The 20,339-nt window shown below is 35.7% G+C and overlaps 3 protein-coding genes across 9 annotated transcripts; 1 reads left to right on the forward strand and 2 right to left on the reverse strand.

Annotated features, from left to right (window-relative positions):
• Positions 1-586: 586 nt before the first annotated feature.
• On the reverse strand, positions 587-5,084 carry LOC147498848 (uncharacterized). Its single transcript, XM_086560724.1, has 6 exons — positions 4,833-5,084; positions 3,930-4,003; positions 3,727-3,806; positions 3,166-3,317; positions 2,330-2,418; positions 587-755 (listed from the first exon to the last, which is right to left on the reverse strand). The coding sequence occupies exons 1-5, from the start codon at positions 4,942-4,944 to the stop codon at positions 2,339-2,341; spliced, it is 498 nt and encodes a 165-aa protein (XP_086416850.1). The 5' UTR covers positions 4,945-5,084; the 3' UTR covers positions 587-755; positions 2,330-2,338.
• Positions 5,085-6,488: 1,404 nt separating this feature from the next.
• On the forward strand, positions 6,489-11,928 carry LOC147498849 (caffeoylshikimate esterase-like). 3 transcript variants are annotated; one of them, XM_086560725.1, is made up of 9 exons: positions 6,489-6,604; positions 7,292-7,393; positions 7,528-7,618; positions 7,692-7,724; positions 9,358-9,504; positions 9,843-9,973; positions 10,601-10,738; positions 10,825-10,923; positions 11,422-11,928. In XM_086560725.1, exons 2-9 carry the CDS (start codon positions 7,373-7,375, stop codon positions 11,818-11,820), a joined length of 1,059 nt encoding a protein of 352 aa, XP_086416851.1. In that variant the 5' UTR covers positions 6,489-6,604; positions 7,292-7,372; the 3' UTR covers positions 11,821-11,928. The 3 variants fall into 3 exon arrangements, with proteins under 3 accessions (XP_086416851.1, XP_086416852.1, XP_086416853.1); XM_086560726.1 differs by lacking the exon at positions 6,489-6,604 and adding an exon at positions 6,996-7,165; XM_086560727.1 differs by lacking the exons at positions 6,489-6,604; positions 7,292-7,393; positions 7,528-7,618; positions 7,692-7,724 and adding an exon at positions 8,597-8,762.
• A 4,936-nt stretch (positions 11,929-16,864) lies between these two features.
• Positions 16,865-19,628, reverse strand: LOC147498850 (ABC transporter B family member 3-like). Of its 5 annotated transcripts, XR_015195607.1 has the most exons (4): positions 19,036-19,628; positions 18,278-18,750; positions 17,778-18,051; positions 16,865-17,409 (listed from the first exon to the last, which is right to left on the reverse strand). XR_015195607.1 is itself a non-coding variant. In XM_086560728.1 (2 exons), the coding sequence occupies exons 1-2, from the start codon at positions 19,197-19,199 to the stop codon at positions 18,465-18,467; spliced, it is 450 nt and encodes a 149-aa protein (XP_086416854.1). In that variant the 5' UTR covers positions 19,200-19,628; the 3' UTR covers positions 16,865-18,464. The 5 variants fall into 5 exon arrangements, 1 of the variants encoding a protein (XP_086416854.1); XR_015195605.1 differs by having other exon boundaries at positions 16,865-18,051; XR_015195606.1 differs by having other exon boundaries at positions 17,778-18,750.
• Between the last annotated feature and the right edge of the window lie 711 nt (positions 19,629-20,339).

A 20,339-nucleotide genomic window follows, 5' to 3' on the forward strand; every position in this document is an offset into this window, starting at 1 on the left:
ATGGATAAAAAACTCGATGAGTTGATTAAAAGGGATAATGACGGAAAATTTTACTTGTGTATTTTGGCTTAATAAAAGGTTGGGTATTTTTAACCCCTAGTTCAAAAAAAAAAAAAAAAAAAGACATACATACGCATAAATTTCTCTAGACTCTCAATTAATAATTTATAGAACAAGAAAACTTCTTCCCGTGCATCCTTGTAACCATAGTACCCTCATAGCTCGAAAGTTCAACTCATTTACAACACATGAGATTTGAATTTGGTGAAGTCAGGAGAGTGACTATAATTTTTAAATCTTAAATATTTTAAAAACATAAAAAATGAAAAAAATAAAATATTTGCCACGGTATCATCAAACAGTGGCAAATTTAAATTTGCCACAAATTATTTGCAATTGTCACATAGCAAATTTGCCAGTGGCAAATGGTGACAAAATTTGCATTTGCCACAGCTCCTATCAAACATGATTAATATGAAAATTTACTTGTGTGGGAAGACATGCAAAGATCAATGGTTTCTAATTATTTCCAAGAGAAAAGTATGCATTTGCAATAGGGTATTTTTTTTCTTCACATTCTTTGATATTTTTGTCAGAGCTGCACGACCAAGATCAAGTTGAATCAGGTAGAGTAACACATCCGAGAGCTCCTCCTCTAAATGCTCTTTATCACAGGCAGTCCAATTCAGTAGTCCTTTTGCAACTTCACCCCTCCATTGGAATATCTCAGAGAGCCCCCAGACTTCTTCACCCACCTACACAGATAAGAAATTAAAGTTAACACAAAAAATTCCACATAGATAGCCTGAACTTACTAGTGCTAACAAGAGATTTCTTGGACTATGAAATTGTTCCCATCCCCTTACCCTAGCAACGTCTGCAAGTATATCTCTCAATTCATGAAGCGAAACATCACTAGGTATCATGGGGCATTCTTTACACTGCTCCATCCTTATCCACTTTGTTGTTCATCGCCTTGGTTCATGCATGGTGTTTGAATTTAAAGTGGAGAGGAGATTGAAAACAGGAGTGTTACTCTTGTGGGGTTTCCCATCTAATCTTTAGCTCCAAACATAAAATGTCTGAAGCACGCCAAATGTGTCTCCATGACTTGATATCACTTTGTCCCCCTAAAGGATGGTTAACTTCCGAAAGCCTACTCAGCTGCCTTGCAGACTACAACAATTTGCACTTGCTATTCTTAGGCTAAAGAACTAGGCAAGTTTGGACCCATTGCCTAGTTATATCTAATAAAGCATTCTCAATCTCTAGTATTGATTACCAGAGAACAGTTCTATGCCGCCAAGGTTAGTAGTACTCCTATGGCAAAGATTTTCAGAATGTAACTGTATATATCTATGTATGTCCTTCTACCTTCAATCAACACACCAAAATTGGGGCATAAAAGCAATTGATCCAAAAAAAAGAATGAAAGAAGTGGTTATAGACTTATAGGCTATCAAATGATCAGATTTACTGTCAGATGTATTTGATATGATGCACATAGTGTATAATCTACTCGCCAACATATATGTTCTATCAGTGTGTGAGAAACAAGTTCCATAATACAGTATTTAGTGCTTCGCAATATAGCTCTTTCCATTTGTGAACGCAAACACAATTTCAACCGCGATAAAATAGTTTCATTACTATAGGCTGAAGGATATCCTAAAAGTTAGATTGCAAGAACAATATGACTTCTGGTCCACATTGCAAGTCTCATTGGATTGATATCCTCATAAAAACTTAAGCATAATCTGTTTCAATCTGATAGATTGACATTAAGGTATAGAAGTAACTAAATGTGATAATTAGGAGTTGATTTTTTTATTTTTTATTTTTTGTTTATTTCTTTATATACTTCTTCAATTCAGTGAAAGATTTTGATATCGATATTTGGTTTCCACCATACTGCGATACAGTTAACTTCATGAGATATATGAGCAAGCAATTTGACCAGTTTTTCAAATTTGAGAGAGAGATCATTCTGCGATACACTTAAATTCTATGCTCCTAAAATAACCATGCATTTCTATAGTGTACCAAGTGACACATAATAAAAAAGATGCTACCATGCCAAATGCTAAATTTTTCAGCAAAAGTGAACTTGCTGCATTGGTCTTAATAAATTTGACATGAGTACCTTGGTCGAAGATTTTTCATTAAAATTTCAACTATACATGCATTTTAACCTTCCATCTTTACGTAACGAACTGGTGTCAAAAAAAGTATAATTTCGAAGCACATTTAATTTGGACATGAGTGTTATAGCAAATTTTGTATCAAAATTTTAATCCAGTAAAACGTAAACGAGATGCAATACCCTTACATTTTGGTCTTATTCTGGTTCGTGCTTCTCATCAAAGCTGTCCAATGCTTCAAAATCCAAGCCCTCAATGCTCATCCGGCCAACATTAACTGCATTTAAAGAAAAATTTAGAAATAGAAAACAAGCATTTGTATCCCAACTAATGACTGCTGTGCAGGATCTCCTATACAGAATAATACTACATTATTCAGTAAAATTTCTTTTCTTAGCAGTTATTAGTTTACCAAAAGAAATTATGTGAGGCATTTTTTCTTTATGGCACAGATAGACCTACACTCATTCAAATACTCGTTGGAATAATACAAATCAAAATAACTTGCACTTGGCAATAGCAATAGAGAACAACAAAATCAGGACCATAAACTGATTGTAACTTTGTAAGGATTCTACAAGCGAAAGAAAATCTTGACTATAATTCTTTTACTCCTTTTTAGTGTGTGTGTGTGTGTGTGTGTGTGTGATCTTCTCATACAATTTGTTGTGTTCACACTAAAATTCATGTACTATGATGCTTGGAGTAGCCAAATTAAGATGTGGACCTACTTCCAGCATAGACTGTTGATCATGTGTGCCAAGAGGCAAGAGATGTGATTACCGTGATCAACATTTTTGTTGTGCTTGGGTCGTGGAATTCCATTTTTCATAGAAAGCTCAACCTTACTTTTTAATTTTACTTCTACCTAAGTACCTAACTTCAGTTCTTTCTCTCATTTTCCACCATCATCTAACAGGTTAGTAAAATATAGTTACTCCACACCATTTTCTGCACCAAAGACAAAGCCTTTCCTTTTTCCAAAATAAAATAAGACATGAAATCAGGAACCTAGATGACTTACCCACAGCATCTAGTCCAGCTAAGTTGGGCATGAACTTCCTGATATGGTCTTCCGCTTCTTTCTCTGCCTTCAGAGTCTCACACTCAAACGAAACTGAAAGCTTCCGTTTAACATATTTCTGTTCAACCAAATCCGTAACATCTTCCTCCCAACTGTGAATGATTATAGTGCTTTAGTGAGACTTTAGGATTAATTCTACAATCATTTCATAAGCACCAAATAAAGAAGATGAAAAATAAAGAAGTTTGAAAAGCTGTAACCTACACATTCATCAGCAAAGGGAATTTTCTTAGGATGCCAAAGCCACTTTCATTCTTTTCATTTTTCTTAATCATTAATCAACATTTAATCTGTACTCTGAAATGGCTCTTTGACATCATGTTGTTGTCGTGATAATTATCATCACTAAAAGTTGACTTGTCTAAATGTCTCAAACCACATAAAAACTTGCCAGATGTGGCTTGATTGATTTATCCAAAATTTTCCATTCTAGTATATACAATTCATGGGGCTAGGAGATATAAGATGTGCCATTTAGAGACACTAGTGAAGAAGGCTTACCCATGAGCCTGGTCAACATTCTGAAACCTAGCAGCATCATGCCCTTTACACTCAACAACAACAGCTCGCTCTTTCTCAGTCTGCATAAGTCAGTTACTTTAAAATTTTAATAACCCAGACACTGCACAATGTCGACATATAAGAAAAAAAACAACTTATGAAGTGACGACAAAACAAAATAAGAAGAAGCAAACTGGTCTCACATTAAAGTCAATGATTGTGAGTTTGATTAAACGGTAATCCTCGCCCCTGCTGCATTCTCTTTCACATGCTAATTCTGTCACAATAGAATTGAATATTTAATGTAAAAGCAAGAAAAGAGAAAGAAAGACAACATGTAACTAGTGAGCCCAAGGGCTGAGCAAGAGCCTGAGCGACGGGCTTGGCATGTTTTTGATAGCATAGGTATGGTTTGTATGGTTTTTCTATTTTGTTATATATATATTTTTTATCAATGATATAGAAAGTTAAAATGAAGCATAGGTTCACATCGAGCATCTGCATGGATAAGGAGACAACCCTATTAGGTAGACACCCTTCAGACTGCTCATCATGTGTTTAACAACCCTTGGCAAGTGCGACAGAGAAAATCGCAGTTGGGCATACAACGACCCAAAGATACAAGGATACAGCAAAGTGGGTCATCTCATCAAGCTGAAGCAGGACAAGAGTGTAATTGTTAAGTGCATAGGTAGCCACAGAGAGAACGTCCTCTGAAAAGGTTGAGGAAAAGTTATTTTTCTAATAGTACAAAGCATACTTTCAAGCTTCAAGTCCTTTCCAACTTTTTGTTCTCCTCTAACCTCAGCAACAAAAGCATGCAATTGGCCTCATCATAACAGTTCCATCAAGCTAAAGCATTTAAACTTCTGGAGACGACAACGGTTGATTTCTAACTACTGCACTATTAAAGGGCATCCCCTGATTTCCTCAGTTGAAACTTCAACTAGCCCAGTATAAAGTTGGAAACTTATAGTATCAAACAAACATAAATAGGTAGTTCAATTAATCAAACAAAAAATTTCTCCAAAATGTAACAGCCTACTACTGTAAAGCAAACAAAAATGCAAATTTAGCAGTGAGTAGTGAGTAAGAAGAAAGTTTACCAGTGCCTTGAAGACCGTAACAAACAGAATCAGGAAGGTGAATAAAATGGCCTGAAATGCAACCAGATGGTAACAATGCTATTGACGCTATTCCTTCCATCACCTTCTTCATTCTTCTTTTTTACTCCACTCTAAAAAAACGTTCGTTCCCTGGGTCTCAAAACTTTGCATTTTCGTTGACACTGGTGTAAAAACTTGTTTTGAGTGGTATACTGGACAATTATGATAGGTATTTGTTATTGACGGACTGTTGGGCAGACCAAAAAAAAAAAACAATCATTAAAGTGTGTCATTCGTTCTAAAAAATCAAAAAAATAAAAAAATTGTCCCAACAAATTGAATTCGAAAACCCCAAATTTAAACGAAACCCAATAATAAGTCTAAACGGTGTGTCAAAGTTGTTTGGACAAAGTCTCAAACAATTTGGCCCCACCGTTTGGACAAAGTCTTAAATGATTTGGCCAACCGTTTTGAGACTTAGTTCAAACAATGTGCCCACACCGGTCAAGAGGCCAAGAAACAAAATTTTATATTTTTTCAAAGTTGAAATTCCTGGCCACACGGTTTGGACTAAGTCCCCAACGATATAGCTACACCGTTTGGGATTTGAACTTTGAAAAAATATAAATTTATGTTTTTTGACCTCTTGACTGGTGTGGCACGGCACATCGTTAAACGATGTGCCCAAGTCGTTTAGGACTTAGTTCAAACAATGTGGTTATATCGTTGGAGACTCAGTACAAATGGTGTGACTATATCGTTGAGTTTGCACAATGAACGAACTATTCAAATCGTTTAAATTTGGGGTTTTCGAATTCAATTTTTTAGACCAATGACACACTTGTAATAATTATTTTTTTTGAACTTTTTGAAACCGGTACACTTGTAATAATTGTTTTTTTTTGGCTGCCTAACACAATATGGAGTCCGTCAGTAATAGAACTCTTATTATAAGGTGGGTGGGTTTTTTCTCTTCACTAACATTATCGTAGTTTTGTGTGCTGGGACTGGAGAGGGCCTTCCCCATTGCGTGAGGTCCATTAAAGGCCCACCTACTTCACCATTTTTATGGTTATGACTTATGATGACCTTAGGGGTTAATGGATTAAATATGAGTATGGCACCTGACATATTATGGGCTCAGACCTGCAATCCAATCCATTATGGTGAAAAATGGAGATTCCACAACTCTCCACGTTCCATCCATGGTTGTTGAATAGGTGGTGGATCAGAGGCTGACACGTAGATCTGATAAGTGAAAGAGAAATTACTTAATTATTATGTTGCGACCAGAGACACTGAGCTCATCAATTGCGTTACTCATGACTCATGAGCTCAATTTCTCATTCATTATCCCAATGTCCAACCAATCTACGTCTTAATCCATTTATGATCGTTTGATTTTCTCATGTATGTGGATCCTCTTCAACTGCATGATGGGCATTGTGCAGTCAATCAAATCAGTCGTTTCGTTCAGACAAACTGAGCTTCCAACCAATGTAATTTGTGGACGAACTCTTCAAGTAATGGTTTTGTTAAACACGTGTTAAGTGGTCATTAAATCCTTAAAATTTAACGTACAACGTACACTTGTTAGATACTAGCACATATAGTTTTCTCCCATATATAAACTAAACTAAACTATTCTTTTTGCAGCGACTTGATTTGAGTGTCTAAATTATTATACGCAAAATTTTCAACCATCAACCGTGAGATGAATGACTTATGCTTTCGTAAGGATCGGCCGAAGTTCATAATAGGATTTTTTTGAGGTATTATTTAAGCCAATGGATAAAATGGTATAGTGTCTCATATTTTTTACCGATTTATTGCCATGCAATATTTTCCAATACAATCTGGGGGTATATTTTGAGGGTTGCAGTTGATCAAGAGGAATCAGTAAACTTTGTGCTTAGAGTTCTTGAAAAACAAATCACTCTCGATCACGTTATATGAAATTATGGTGGGATATTAATTATGAGTCACTTCCCAGTTTCAACACCTACACGGCACGGCTTAACTGATCTTTGATGGTGTCAATTACCCAACTAAACATAGTATATCAAGAAAAGTGTACAGGGCCCATGGGTTTCTTTATGAGAAATTATAGAATTTCTCAGAACTTGTAAAGAGAATTTGACTCTCAATATATCGCGTTGTATATAGTGGAGTTTACGATAGCGATGGGGATCCCTGATACGAGTGTATTTAATGAGGTTATCTCAAACTTGATGAAGAGAACTTGGACTGGGGTGCGCACGCATAGCAACAATATATAACCTTGGAACTTTTCATAGAAAAGCTTAAACAAACCAAAGCTTCTTGCCATCTTGGTCTGTGTGCATGTTCTTCTTTCTACTCTATCCACTCGCTCTCTTGACGTTCTTCTTCTTTTGAGCTACTTGTTTTTAATGTATCAAAGGGGTTGTAGCAAATATATCTTCTTGTGTCCCTTGTAGATCAGCATGAGCATTTGAAGTTACACTGTTTTGGTTGGAAGAATAGGTGCATTTGTTTAACGTAGTTCTTGAGATATAGAGATGGAAGTGGAATATCAAGAGGTATGTAATGCTAATTCTTGTACCATTGCACCTTTATGAACTTTTTTATGTTCTGGATTTGTTGTCATAGTTAACTAAAGGTCTATAAGTGTAATATATATACTGATGGGGTGCATGTTTATGATCTGAAAAAGGAATATATAAGGAATGCAAGAGGAGTGCAGCTCTTGACTTGCAGATGGTTGCCCATTTCTTCACCAAAGGCTCTTGTGTTTCTTTGCCATGGTCTCTCTCTCATTCTCCAGAATTGTGGTTTTTTTTATTTTTTTATTTACTGAATTATATTAATGGCTTGCAGGGTATGGCATGGAATGCAGCAGTTACATGAGAGGTAATAATAAATGCATTCATAGACAATAAAAGCTTTTTTTTTCCTTCTCTTTTACACAACGTCCATCAGTGCTCTATAGCTAGAGGTGCTATCAATGAGATCATGAAGTTGTTGAGTAGCTTTTATTTGAGTGTGTCAGTTCTGTGCTGTATGTACTAGATTTGGCTTGAATTCAATACCCATGTTTAACTAATGGTCTTCTGATCATCTTTTTATCTTATTTTGATCATCTTCATCTTTCTCTACAAGTACTTCCTAACTATCAGTCGACTAAGGCTTGATCCACAAATGTAGACAAGTTACCTTTCAAGGTTTTGGCTCCTCCATTATTTCACACAACTACAATGATCTGATCAGTTTCTACTTCACTAAAAAACATTTATTTCATCCACTGTTCTGATTATATTGTTAGGTGTTTATAATTTCATAGGCGATATGGTATGTGCCCCAGTGTATACATAGCATGAATTTACTAATTTTTAATTCAAACTCTAGCTATCAATTGATTCAACAGAACAATACTAGTATAAAAGTAATTGGTTCATCTGTCTTGACTTTGAAAGTATATTAGTTTAACTGTTGAGACAAGCTTTTCAATGTTTGGAGTTTAGTAATGGCCTTCAGTAATCAAACATTTTTTATTTGCTCTTTGGTTACGCTAATGTATATTTAGGTTGTTAGCTGGGCCATATCGTTTGGTTAGTTTGGCAAACCAACATACCAACAACTAAGAGTGAAGATGGATGACTGAATTCCAGAGTTGGTACTATGAATTGAGTCTCTTTCACTAAGTGTTGAGTTAATGACTCAACTCTTTTAATGGACCCTGTAAAGTAGTGGACCTGAAAATGATCCTTCCGACTTGGAAATATATGAAAATGACCATATGATCTTCTAGAATGAATTTGTTTACATTCCTGAAGGAGTGTGCAAGCACATGTGATTTCCTAGACCATTTTTTTTTAATAAACTTGGAATTTTTCCACATTATATACCTCTTAAAGATTAAATTCTGTTTTAAGCTTTTCTGCCGATGTGGTGAGTGTTCTATTGGAAGAGTATTGAAATTTTAAACAGTCCAAAATGAGCTGACCACGTTCTTCAACTTTTACTTTTCAGGCCAAAGTTTCCACTATTTTATGAAATTACCATCTGACTAGAAACTGTCTATATTTGAGACATTCGATAAACACACTGAGAAGTCAAACGACTGGCATGCTATGTTTTCAATGGAGGCATTAGCCATTTGATTAAAATGGTGTGTTCTGCCAAGACCAGTTTATCTGTATTAGAAAATAGTTATAGAATTTCTCATCCTTTATTTGTCTCCAGATAAATGGTCTTAAAGGAGATGGGGATAGCTGGTCTTGTGTCGTAAAACAACTTTTACAGTCCTGTTTTTTTCACACCAAACACATAAGATTCTTGTAACCTTTTGTTCTTGGAATGGACAATGTTTTCGAACAACATTGATATATGTGGCGTGAAAAACAGGACTCCTAGGACTTCTTAACTAAACGTAGTTTATGTTAGAACTTTAGAAATTATTTGTTGTGGTAAAAGGGCTAGTGAAGTCTGTTTGATTGTATACTCTTATGTCTGGTTGAACCTAACCAAAATTTAATGTTTTTAGGATGTGGAACAAGGCTAGCGTGTGCAGGGTATGGAGTAATTGGGATTGATTATGAAGGTCATGGTCGGTCCAGGGGATCCCGTTGTTACATAAAAAAGTTTGACTACATTGTCAATGATTGCAGCACCTTCTTCAAGTCTGTATGTGGTAAGCATCACATTTCAAAATTTCTTTTGTAAGGTTGGGTTACGTAGTATTAGGTTACAGACCAATAATAGGTGTACCTTGTAATGGGGGTTGGAAATTTGAAATTTTGTAGAGATTGTTTCTTGTACTACAATGACAATTGTAGTCTGAATTTTTGTCTTTCAAACTCGTGATTCATGTTACATTGTTTTATTCAATCAAAAAAAGAGAAAAGAAGAGTAGTCTTTGCTCCTAATCCCTCACATTTATTTTTTGAGGGAACACATACTGACTGAATATATAATGTCACACAAAACGATGATAACAACTACTACTTTGATCTGTTTGGTTGTTTGTAGGACAGGAAGAGTTCAAGGGAAAGGCTAGATTTTTGTACGGTGAATCAATGGGAGGAGCCGTGGCTCTACTAGTTCACAAAAAGGATCCTGCTTTCTGGAATGGTGCGCTTCTTGTTGCACCTATGTGCAAGGTATCATCAAACTGAGCTTAGATTTTCAGCTTTAGGAACTAATTTTAATTGTTTTTTAGGTAAATTTCAAATACTTATCCTTATGACATATTACTGTTCTTTTTATGCTAAAAGTTTGACACTCGGATGTGTTTGGTATAAAGCAAATTTATCTAAAGGTTTTGGCAAATTGTATGTCACATTGTTGAAACGTATTTGAGGGCTTTGGTAAATCTTGGCTAATAGTCCATTTTTTTTACTACCAAGTTGATGCACGTTTGACTAAAAGCTCATTCGCAATTTCATAGTACCAAACTTTGATCAAATTCGTTATCCATGCATGACTTAGAAGAAATTATTCCATGCAATAAGCATTCCCTGATTCCCTTAAATCGCAGTGTTTCCATGACCAAGAACTTGGGAAATAGTTCAGTAAAGCTATCCTGAACGTAATAAAATCTAGGTTGAGGTCTAAATCATTCCAAGATAATCACTGCCAATAAAATTGGAAATTGGTAGTGCTGAGCGTGAGGAGTATAAAAAGTCAAAGCGCTACATATGCATATACACAATGTCATAAATGCCATTCAATCTTCATTTAATTACTCTTAAGTTTGATAAAATGATTCTATTTTCATGCTTATGCAGATTTCGGAGAAGGTGAAACCACACCCTATGGTTGTCAACATATTAACCAGAGTGGAGGAGATAATACCCAAATGGAAAATAGTACCCACAAAAGATGTCATTGATTCGGCGTTCAAAGATCCCACCAAGCGAGAAGAGGTGAAGTGATTGCAGAATTCCAGCACTCATGCCTCTAAAATGAATTAAGTTATTAATCAGAGCATACTGATCTTAACCTATTGCAGATCAGGAGCAACAAATTGATTTACCAAGACAAGCCTAGGTTAAAGACAGCCCTAGAGATGCTGAGGACTAGCATGAACCTTGAAGACAGCTTATCTGAGGTTTGTAATGTTTTAAGGCATTAAGATCGAATTTCATTTAGGCTATGCTTCATTATCTGGTAGGTTTGCAAAGTTATCCAGGGTAGATTTGAACAAGAAGGAAAAGTGGTTCAGGGGTATGGTAGGAAGTTCCACTGCCAAAATCTATACTAAAGGAGAAGAAAATCCAGTCAAAACTTTGCTACCGTTTTAAAAGCTATAAAGTCTTTTCTGAACATATTTTAGTTTGGTAGGATTTTGGCATGGATCAATTACCAAGCCCTTGATCACCCCTGCTCTAGTTCAAATATCAACCAGGAAATGTTTTCAAGCTTCTGGGTAAACAAGCTTACAAGCACAGCTTTAGTACAGTGTGCATGAGCTTTTGGGGAGTATTGTCTATAATTAGCGTGATTTAAATGAACTTCTGGTATAATTTTAGCATGACATGGTCTATATACTGTAATTTTAGTCACTGTAGATATATTGAAATTTTTGCTTACATAATCATATTTGTAGGTCACATTGCCATTTTTCGTGTTACACGGAGAAGCAGACATAGTAACAGATCCAGGAGTAAGTCGTGCATTGTATGAGCAAGCGGGAAGTGTAGATAAGACAATAAAGATGTATCCAGGAATGTGGCATGCTCTGACTTCTGGAGAGCCAGATCACAATGTAGAGATTGTTTTTGCTGACATTGTAGCTTGGCTTGACAAGAGGTCGGGTGGTTATGATGCCAATTTGCTGGATGCCGTTCGTTCAGTGCCAGTGCAGCCTAAACCCTCCGTTGAACACGTTTTTCACGATACAGACTCCGTTAAGTTAAACAAACAACCACAAGTGCAGAAGCGATTGCGTGGGAGTTATCTTTGTGGGTGGAAGGGGCGTAGAATGCATCATCATTCTGCAATATAATGTGTTAAATATTTATGTATATCTTCCATCATATTTGCTAAAAATTGAAGGAAAACTAAAGAAAACTATTCACACTTTTTTTTATAGAATCTTCAGTTTTTCACCAAATTGGGCTATAAGACCGTAAGAGTTGGGTAGGAGTATGAAGAATAACTAGTTAGCTTTCATTTGAATATCTACGTGAAGAAGAGCAAATGTTTTCCGAAAGACAAAATTGAATTGGCCATAAAAGGACTTGCTTTAAGACTGCTTCTATAAGTTCCACCACCAGCTTTCATACCATAGGGGTCACATACTCACATCAAGTTAAAACTTGCTGGCATTTCAAGACTGCAATGATGCATCCTCATTTGCGTTCTTGGTAGAACTTATAAGTTCGATCCCTCTTAGAACCAGTAGGCAACTACAAGAATGTAATTTCATCTGAAGGGAAGAGTATTCATAACCATACAAAAACATTTTATGTTCCAGCTGGTCATACTCATAAGGCAGAGTCTAACCATGTAGGCTGTTTGATCATCTCAAAGGAACATAACAGAGAGGGTAGTATAGAAGCAGAGCATTCATGTGATATTTTTAACAATTCTAAGCTTGGATCATGTCCATGTTTCCACTCATTTGCAAGTCCAAGGTGGTTCCCAAACATTTCCAGGACAACTCGTTACACTTAGTCATTCAGGAACCTTTTATTGAGCACAAACTTTAGATCCCATCAAATGAAGATAAAGAGAAACTTTGTAGTCATTTGATTCTAATGGATCAGAACATCCTGAACAAGAATAGCTAGACATTGAGCTCGACCAAAAGGGCAGAATTATATGCTCCACACAACAACCTCTAGGGGAGTTGCATTGCTCACTACTAAACCAACATTGCAGGGCGCTTCAAGTTTCTAATTTCAAGGTTTTAGTGGCGCATCTCGGACAGTGTAAATCTCGTCCTTCACACCCTGCCTGCAAATAGCACCAAGCTTATCTTTTGTGAAAACTTATACCCAACTGACTTGCCAGTAGAAGTATGTACTATATTATTACAAAAGTTATCTGGTATCGCAACAGTAGCAGTTAATAGTAATGTGGACAACAGATTGATTCCAGAAACCCGATTCACAGTTTAATCTTTTTATAGGGTCACTAATTCATCAATGGCAAGCTTTTGTAGACGACTCATGAAGAAAGTACGTAGTACACTTTTTTGTTATTGTTCACATTATATCCATGTTGGAGGATAATTAAAGTGTTTATCAGTTGTATTTGTAGGAAATTTATTCCAAAAATATACTTAATGTGAAGTAAACAAGAAAATCAAATTGATATAATAAATATATCATGAATAAACCTTTAATTCAACAAACAAACAAACTTTTTAGTTCAACTAATGAACTTAATTTACCAATGATTAAATCCGAGCCTAGTGATGATCACTATGTCCTTAAGACAGATTTTTCCCTTCACGGTGCTTGAAGGTTGATAGGAAACTGTCTCCCAAGATAGAACCGATTTCCTTCTATAGAAAGTTAGCACTTCAATTCTATAGAATCAGCGAACACAACATAGTATTTGACTAAGAACAGGGAGAGAAGAGAAAGATTAGAACTCTGTATGATTTGGTGTCTTTCTCTCCAAATTCATCCACTATTTATAGGTGAGTAGTGCCTTTTCGAAACAACACAGTGACTCTTGGTAAAAAGTAAGCAATTCTTTGAAAAATCACATGTTTCGAAAAGACACACCATTTCTAAGAGGGAAAAAACTTGTTTGAACCGATTGCCTATTTCGAAAGGTCACACATTTTCGGCATGATGTACTATTTCGAACCAGTGCACATTTCGAAAGGTCGCACCTTTTTGGCATAATGCACTATTTCGAACCAGTACACCATTTCGAAAAGATTTTTCTCACTTTACGTACTGTTTTTTTTCTTCAGAAATCCATTTTATATTAATATGGGATAACTTGGGAGACAAATTACTCATTCATATCTCAAATGGATTTGAACAAATCATTTTTCTAACAATCCCCCACATGAATGAAAATTTGGCTTATTATATCATAAACATCGGATTTCTGTTCTTTTACAAATGAAAAGATACCGCATCAGGTCAAGTAGCATAGGAGGCCTTGAACTTGCCTTAGTGAAAGATGATCGGATTTAATTGGACGATTAGTAGACTTCAATTAATGTCCTTGAACTGTCAGCCGTTTGTATAAACCTAGACAATTATCTTCACGCAGTACCTTCTCGAATACTGTTGGTTCTCACGTTTGTGTTCATTTTGGCCTTGAACACTTCTTGGTTTCAGATAGTGCTTTTGAGACATTTGCCTTTAAAATTTTCATAGTCCGCCCCACTTCGTGACTAACATAGGTGATTTCTATAAAAGTATCTCCGCCAATACTCCACTTGGATAACATAACTTTCCAAGATATAGTAAATCATTAAAAACTTGACTTATCCTCGTTCTCGCGGCAGATATGCACTGTCTTATATATGAATGTGTTAGAGTATAATATTACTCTTTAGTGCTAACTGAGTCACAAATATAATTCAGTTGGCCCATTGAACCTAGATCTTGGGATCTCCAGTCAACTAGGTTGGTTTTTCCATTATGATGACTCTTAGTTGATTATCTCAAAGGCTTTAAGCCGATTCCCCTTGATAATCTTTCTATTTGCTCTATTGTTAAACTTTTTGTAAGTGGATCCGCAATGTTATCTTTTGACCTTACATAGTCGATTGAGATAACTCTATTTGAGAGCAATTGTCTAACGGTGTTATGTCTACGACGTATGTGTCGAGACTTCAGATTATACATGCTACTGCGGCTTTACCAATAGCAGATTAGGTCGTCACAATGTATATACACACTTCGAGATGGGTACAAGTTTAAGGTTTGGAATATCCTCTAAGAAATTTTGAAGCCACTTAGTTTCTTCTCCAGCCTTGTCCAACGCTATAAATTCTGATTCCATAGTGGACCTTGCTATATACGTTTGTTTTGAAGATTTCCAAGAAATTTATGCATCTCTCCTAGAGTAAAACACCACATTTGATGTCTTTTAAGTAATGCTTCAACAAATTTCTAATTTTGAATTAATTAATTCAATGATATTCATAATCCCCCACATTTTCCAATTTCTCATGACAAAGTCAATAAATTGGAAAACCATTTAGATATATGTTTAGCAAGTGAGGCGTCTTGTTAAAGAATGTCACATATCATTCATATAGTGTCGAAACATTTCTAAGACCTCAATTTTGCTTACAAGTATGCTTACAGAATAATATCTTAAACAATCTTCTTTATTGACACTTTTTGGCGCAATAGTAAAACACATACATCTTACAAATAATAAAATATTTTTAGAACCCTTTTAGCACCAACCATTCCTAACATTTGGAATGAAACAAGGTTTCGTGGAATCTTTGATCATAATTCCCCCCCAAGTGTGGCATTACTACCACCTTGTTCTCTTTCAAAAAATCCATTCCAAGAATGACTTGAAAATGGTCTAAGCGAGCTACCATCAGGTCCACCTTTCCCTGAATTGGGTTATTGCATCTTAATGTCAACTTCCAAAGCGAAGTCCTTTCACCGGTTCGGGCTTCTTGGTTCAAGCCTCTCATAGAGCTTGTACATTCTTAATGAAGTTTCAATCCAATAGCCTCGGATACATACTCCACCGAGATTAAGCATTATGAGTTGAATCAGTATCCACCATTGCTAGTAGACACCTGTAGTTGTTGAGTTCCACCTCTACGAACATAAGGTCGTCATCGGGGACCAAAATATTCATACTATTAAACGGACGAGTAGGTCTAGCAAATGCAATAGGAACAACCTGAATAGTAAAACCTGGTGATGTTGTCATTTCTATTATGAAATAAAAACACACCTTGTTATTTTTTAAAATAGAAACAAATTCTGAAAAAAAAAATTCACTCACAAAATAATATGTGAACGTGCTACTGTTTGAGAAAGAATGGCCGTCGAAAGTACCTTTTCCATTAGAGACAGAACCAAATTCCTGTTCTGAATATGTAAAAGTTACTAAACACAAGACTTCTAGGAACAGGACAAACCCTTTGAATAATGTTTCGTACTGTTAGAAACTATTTGGTTTGAAAGCCAGGAGAAAAACAATTCTCTAATAGGTACAAAACCTTTTAGTATATAAAATCGTCAATTTAGCATATTCACTTCGTACTTTCTGATTTTTGGTTATGACGCATATTATTTATTGAGTAAGTCTAGCGGTTTGGACATTAGACTCTCTGAATTTGTACCGTGAACCGTATTATTCACAACAGTTGCCCCGTAAAAGTTTAAACCGTTTATGTGGTACTACTTCTAAGTGTTGTGGCTGTTCAAACTTAGACTGTGTTTGATAAGAGCTGTGGCAAATGCAACTTTTGTTGCCATTTGCCACTAGCAAATTTGCTATATGACACTTGCAAATAACTTATGACAAATTTAATTTGCCACTGTTTGATGATACTGTAGTAAATATCATTTGTCCTGATTTGCAACCATTTGCTACTGCTTGATTGTCCAAATTTGCCGCGGCAAATATTTTATTTTTTGTGCTTTTAAAATATTTAAGATTTAAAAATTATAACTACTCTTATTTGTAAATTTATTTTATTTATATATAGTTCCATTGAAAGACACGATGTTAATCTCTTAGCTACTACCGTCATATGCAAGACACAAGTTTACTGTAGGTTTTGGATTTGATAAAACGTTTAAAGTCAAGTCCTAGGTGAATCTCCTTTTGAAGCTCCCAAATCCTAAGTGATATGTTCATGTAATGGAATAGTTTCAACACTTTAAATCAAAGGTATACGCATACTGCATGTCTCCAACATGATTACGAAAGCCTAAAAATATATATATAGATATTATTTTTTTCCACTACTGCTCTGCACTGAGCTGGGTACGAGCATACGAAGCATATTATAATCCATAATGCATATTTCTCAAATTTTATGGGCAGTAAGCAAAAAAAGTTATGTTAAAAAGGATTTGGGGAACTTCGGGGTGTCTAGTAGAACTGTAGAAGACTCCATAAATCAGTAGGCCTTTCATAATTCACATACTGCTTACAATTATAAATGACAAGCGTAATAACAAAATAGTTGTGATAAAGATCACAATAGCTACCATTAAAGCCACCAAACAATAAATTGCATCAGCATTGTCTACACAAAAGTAATAGATGATATTCTGAACAAATCAAGCTCGATGATCTTTTTCAGCCAAATATAACTATATTATGTAAATTTGAAGTTCCCATCTTCAACAGAAGTAAAACTGGTTTATGCTTTCATATAGCAAACACTAAAATGATTCCATCCCGGACAAGCTGGGCCCCAACATAGAAACTGATTGCATAGGAAGAAAATAAGAAGAAAAGAGAGCCCAAAGCCAACCCTAGTAATCAGTCCTAGCTTTATCCCTGCTTTCTTTGGGGCTTGACATTTGTTTCTGTATAGGGCTATCACATTCTCTTGGGCACAGAAAGAAAATACAGTTCTTATATTTCTTACAGCATCATTAGCAACTCCACTGGCTTCCTCATACTTCATCTACAGAAAAATATTGAATTAAAATCAGAATTGAAAAGCAAAATAGTTAAGCGGAGTCAACTTTTGGAATAAGAAATTAACTAATATACAAGCTCCTTTTCTTCGACACGAGAAATGAAATTTCAGTTATACAAGAAATGAGACTTAAGTGTTAAATTGTACTTTTTAAATTTCAAATTATTCAACACGAAAATTTGATCATGATATTGGACATGCTTAAAATGGATCATGATATACTCCAGGGTGGGGTAGAGACACTAACCTCTATATGTACGGAGCTGTAAGTCTATGGCAGTGCTACAAATTTGTGTAAACATTGAAAAATATCTCTGCACATAAATGTTATTACAGATGCAAGAGGATCAAACCTTTTTCAACAACCTTGCCATCGTGAATGACAGCAATCATATCAGAGTTCCTTACTGTGCCCAATCGATGGGCAACAATAATTGTGGTCCTACCAGTCATGAACCTGTCCAATGCCTCTTGCACACTCCATTCTGACTCGGCATCGAGCGCGCTTGTTGCTTCATCTAGGAGTAAAATTCTTGGGTTACGAAGAATTGCTCTAGCTATGGCAACTCGTTGTTTCTAACCCCCTGAAAGCTGAGTTCCAAAGTCAACAACCATTGTTTCAAGTCCCTTCAGACACGGTGATAATTTGTATTGTTAGTTGACGATTTCCCTATAATTTAAAAATATCTAATGAATGAACAAAGGATCTAAGATCTTCATGTGATTCTATGATGACCCGGGTACATTATAATTATGCTCGGACTTACTTTTGAAATACAACTAAATTCAACGAGCGATAATAGGTTCGATCACTATGCTACAATATTAAAGTAATAGTAGTGAAAATTAGAACCTGGGGCAACTTGGCAGCCCTAATTTCTTCCATTGTTGCATTCTCTTTGCCATATGATACATTATCTCTGATGCTAGAAGCAAATAGTACAGGTTCCTGGCTGACAAGTCCAATTTTCTCTCTGACCCATCTTAGCAGGAGCTCTTTGAGATTTACTCCATCTATAAAAACTTTACCAAATTGCGGATCATAAAATCTTTCTATTAGACTGATCACTTCCACTCTCTCCAACCAAGGCTACAGTCATGCCACTGGGTATGGCCAAGGAAAGTCCAGCCAGTATTTGCTCGTGTGGTCTAGTTGGATATCTGAAATAAACATCTCTTATATCACCACAAATATCATCCAACTTTCGCCCACCAGTGTCAGATGAATCTATATCTGGCTTTATGTTCATTGTCTCAAACATACTGTATGCTGCGGCCTTTCCGGCTGCAAATGCCTTCATGCATGGAGATACCTCGCCTAGAGACCTGAAAGAAAAACAACTTTAAATCACGCCAATGATCTGTAAATTTGTCCTATTATCTTTTGAAGTATGAGGTCAAAACTTTGCTATTTTGTTAATTGATCAACTTGTTAAATCTTGATGAACTTCCAGAATCATGCAAAATGACTAAGGGTCTTAATGTGAATTTTCACAATTATAGGCAAGACCAAAAAGTGTCTGTAGGTTTCTTTTCTTTATTTGTTGTCTTGTGCAACATTTAATTCTACTTCTCCGAATATTTTGGTGCAGAGCATATTTTAATACTTACATGGAGGAGGTCACAATAGCCATCAGAACAATTATCACATCCCCACCGGTATAACCTTTTCGAATTATCATGAGGGAACCAAACCATACAGCCAAGCCATAGCTGCAGAATATAATGAAAGAAACAATGTCGACAGCTTCAAGAGCAATACCACACCCCAACATCAGTAATACACTATGAAAGTAATGAAAACAGAAAACCAAGATACCCAGAAGAACACCCAAAACAGAAATGCAACAAGAACAGGTAATAAATCAGAAAGACCTAAACCCGCCACTATTCCTGTGTTCCACCACCACCAGTAAATACAAACAAGCCAAGATCTACAACAATTAAAGTAAATAGAATTCAATAGAGAGGAGGAGGGATGAAGGAGAGGAAGTGATTTCTTCCTTGAGAAAATCGCAACTCACTGGTTGGCTTTTGAAGAAGTTGGGTTGGAGAGATGTTATCAGGTTTTTTTCTTTTGGTGTGGCAAATTTCTTTTTTTCGGTGGCAAATTCAGGTGTTATTTTGGCGTGGCAAAATTTATTCAGCTCCCCACAATGTAAAGTTTGTCACAAAAATAGTGGTAAATCAAAGAGTGTGGCAAATCTTTGGAAAATTTGCCACCGAATTAAAAATGTATCAAACAGTGGCAAATATGAGTTTTTTGCATTTGCCATTATTTATCACCGCAAATAGGGTTATCAAACATAGCCTTAATCCTTTTTACTTTTTGAATATGCGTCCTTTCGAAACCATACGACTTCAGTGCCTAAATTTGCTGTTAGTTATTGGTTCGTTTGACACAGAGTCAAAAAGACTTCAAGTCTTGAACCGGCCGTTACTAATAGGTGTGGTCCCAGGGTCTAAACATTTATGTCTAAACTTCTATTATTATACCGACCAAACTGATGCTAGCAAAATAAACTTTAAAAATGTCCAAACTTTATATGATGACATCATCATTCCAGAGAAGTTAATATATTTGAATAAAGTCCTAATTTAATAAAACCATAACTGATTTTATTTTTTGGGACCAATACATTTAGAGTTGTATTTTTTTATCGGAATGCCCTCCAAAGTTTGTATTTTTTGGGACCAATACATTTCCGTGTGTTACTTAATCATGCGTCAAATCCAATCTCTACGGTGAGATAATTTTTTGCCGCCATAACACTCTTTTTACTACCGCTTATTAACCCGACGTGAACAAAATCTGCTTTAGAGTTGTTAGTGCATTCAAAGTTAACAATAAGTATAGCCTAAATTAATTCAACCAAATTAATTCAAGGCAATAAAGAATCTGTCTTAAGTTTGTA

Source organism: Coptis chinensis, chromosome 5 (genome assembly GCF_015680905.1).
Source record: "Coptis chinensis isolate HL-2020 chromosome 5, ASM1568090v1, whole genome shotgun sequence".
NCBI classification, from domain to species: Eukaryota; Viridiplantae; Streptophyta; class Magnoliopsida; order Ranunculales; family Ranunculaceae; genus Coptis; species Coptis chinensis.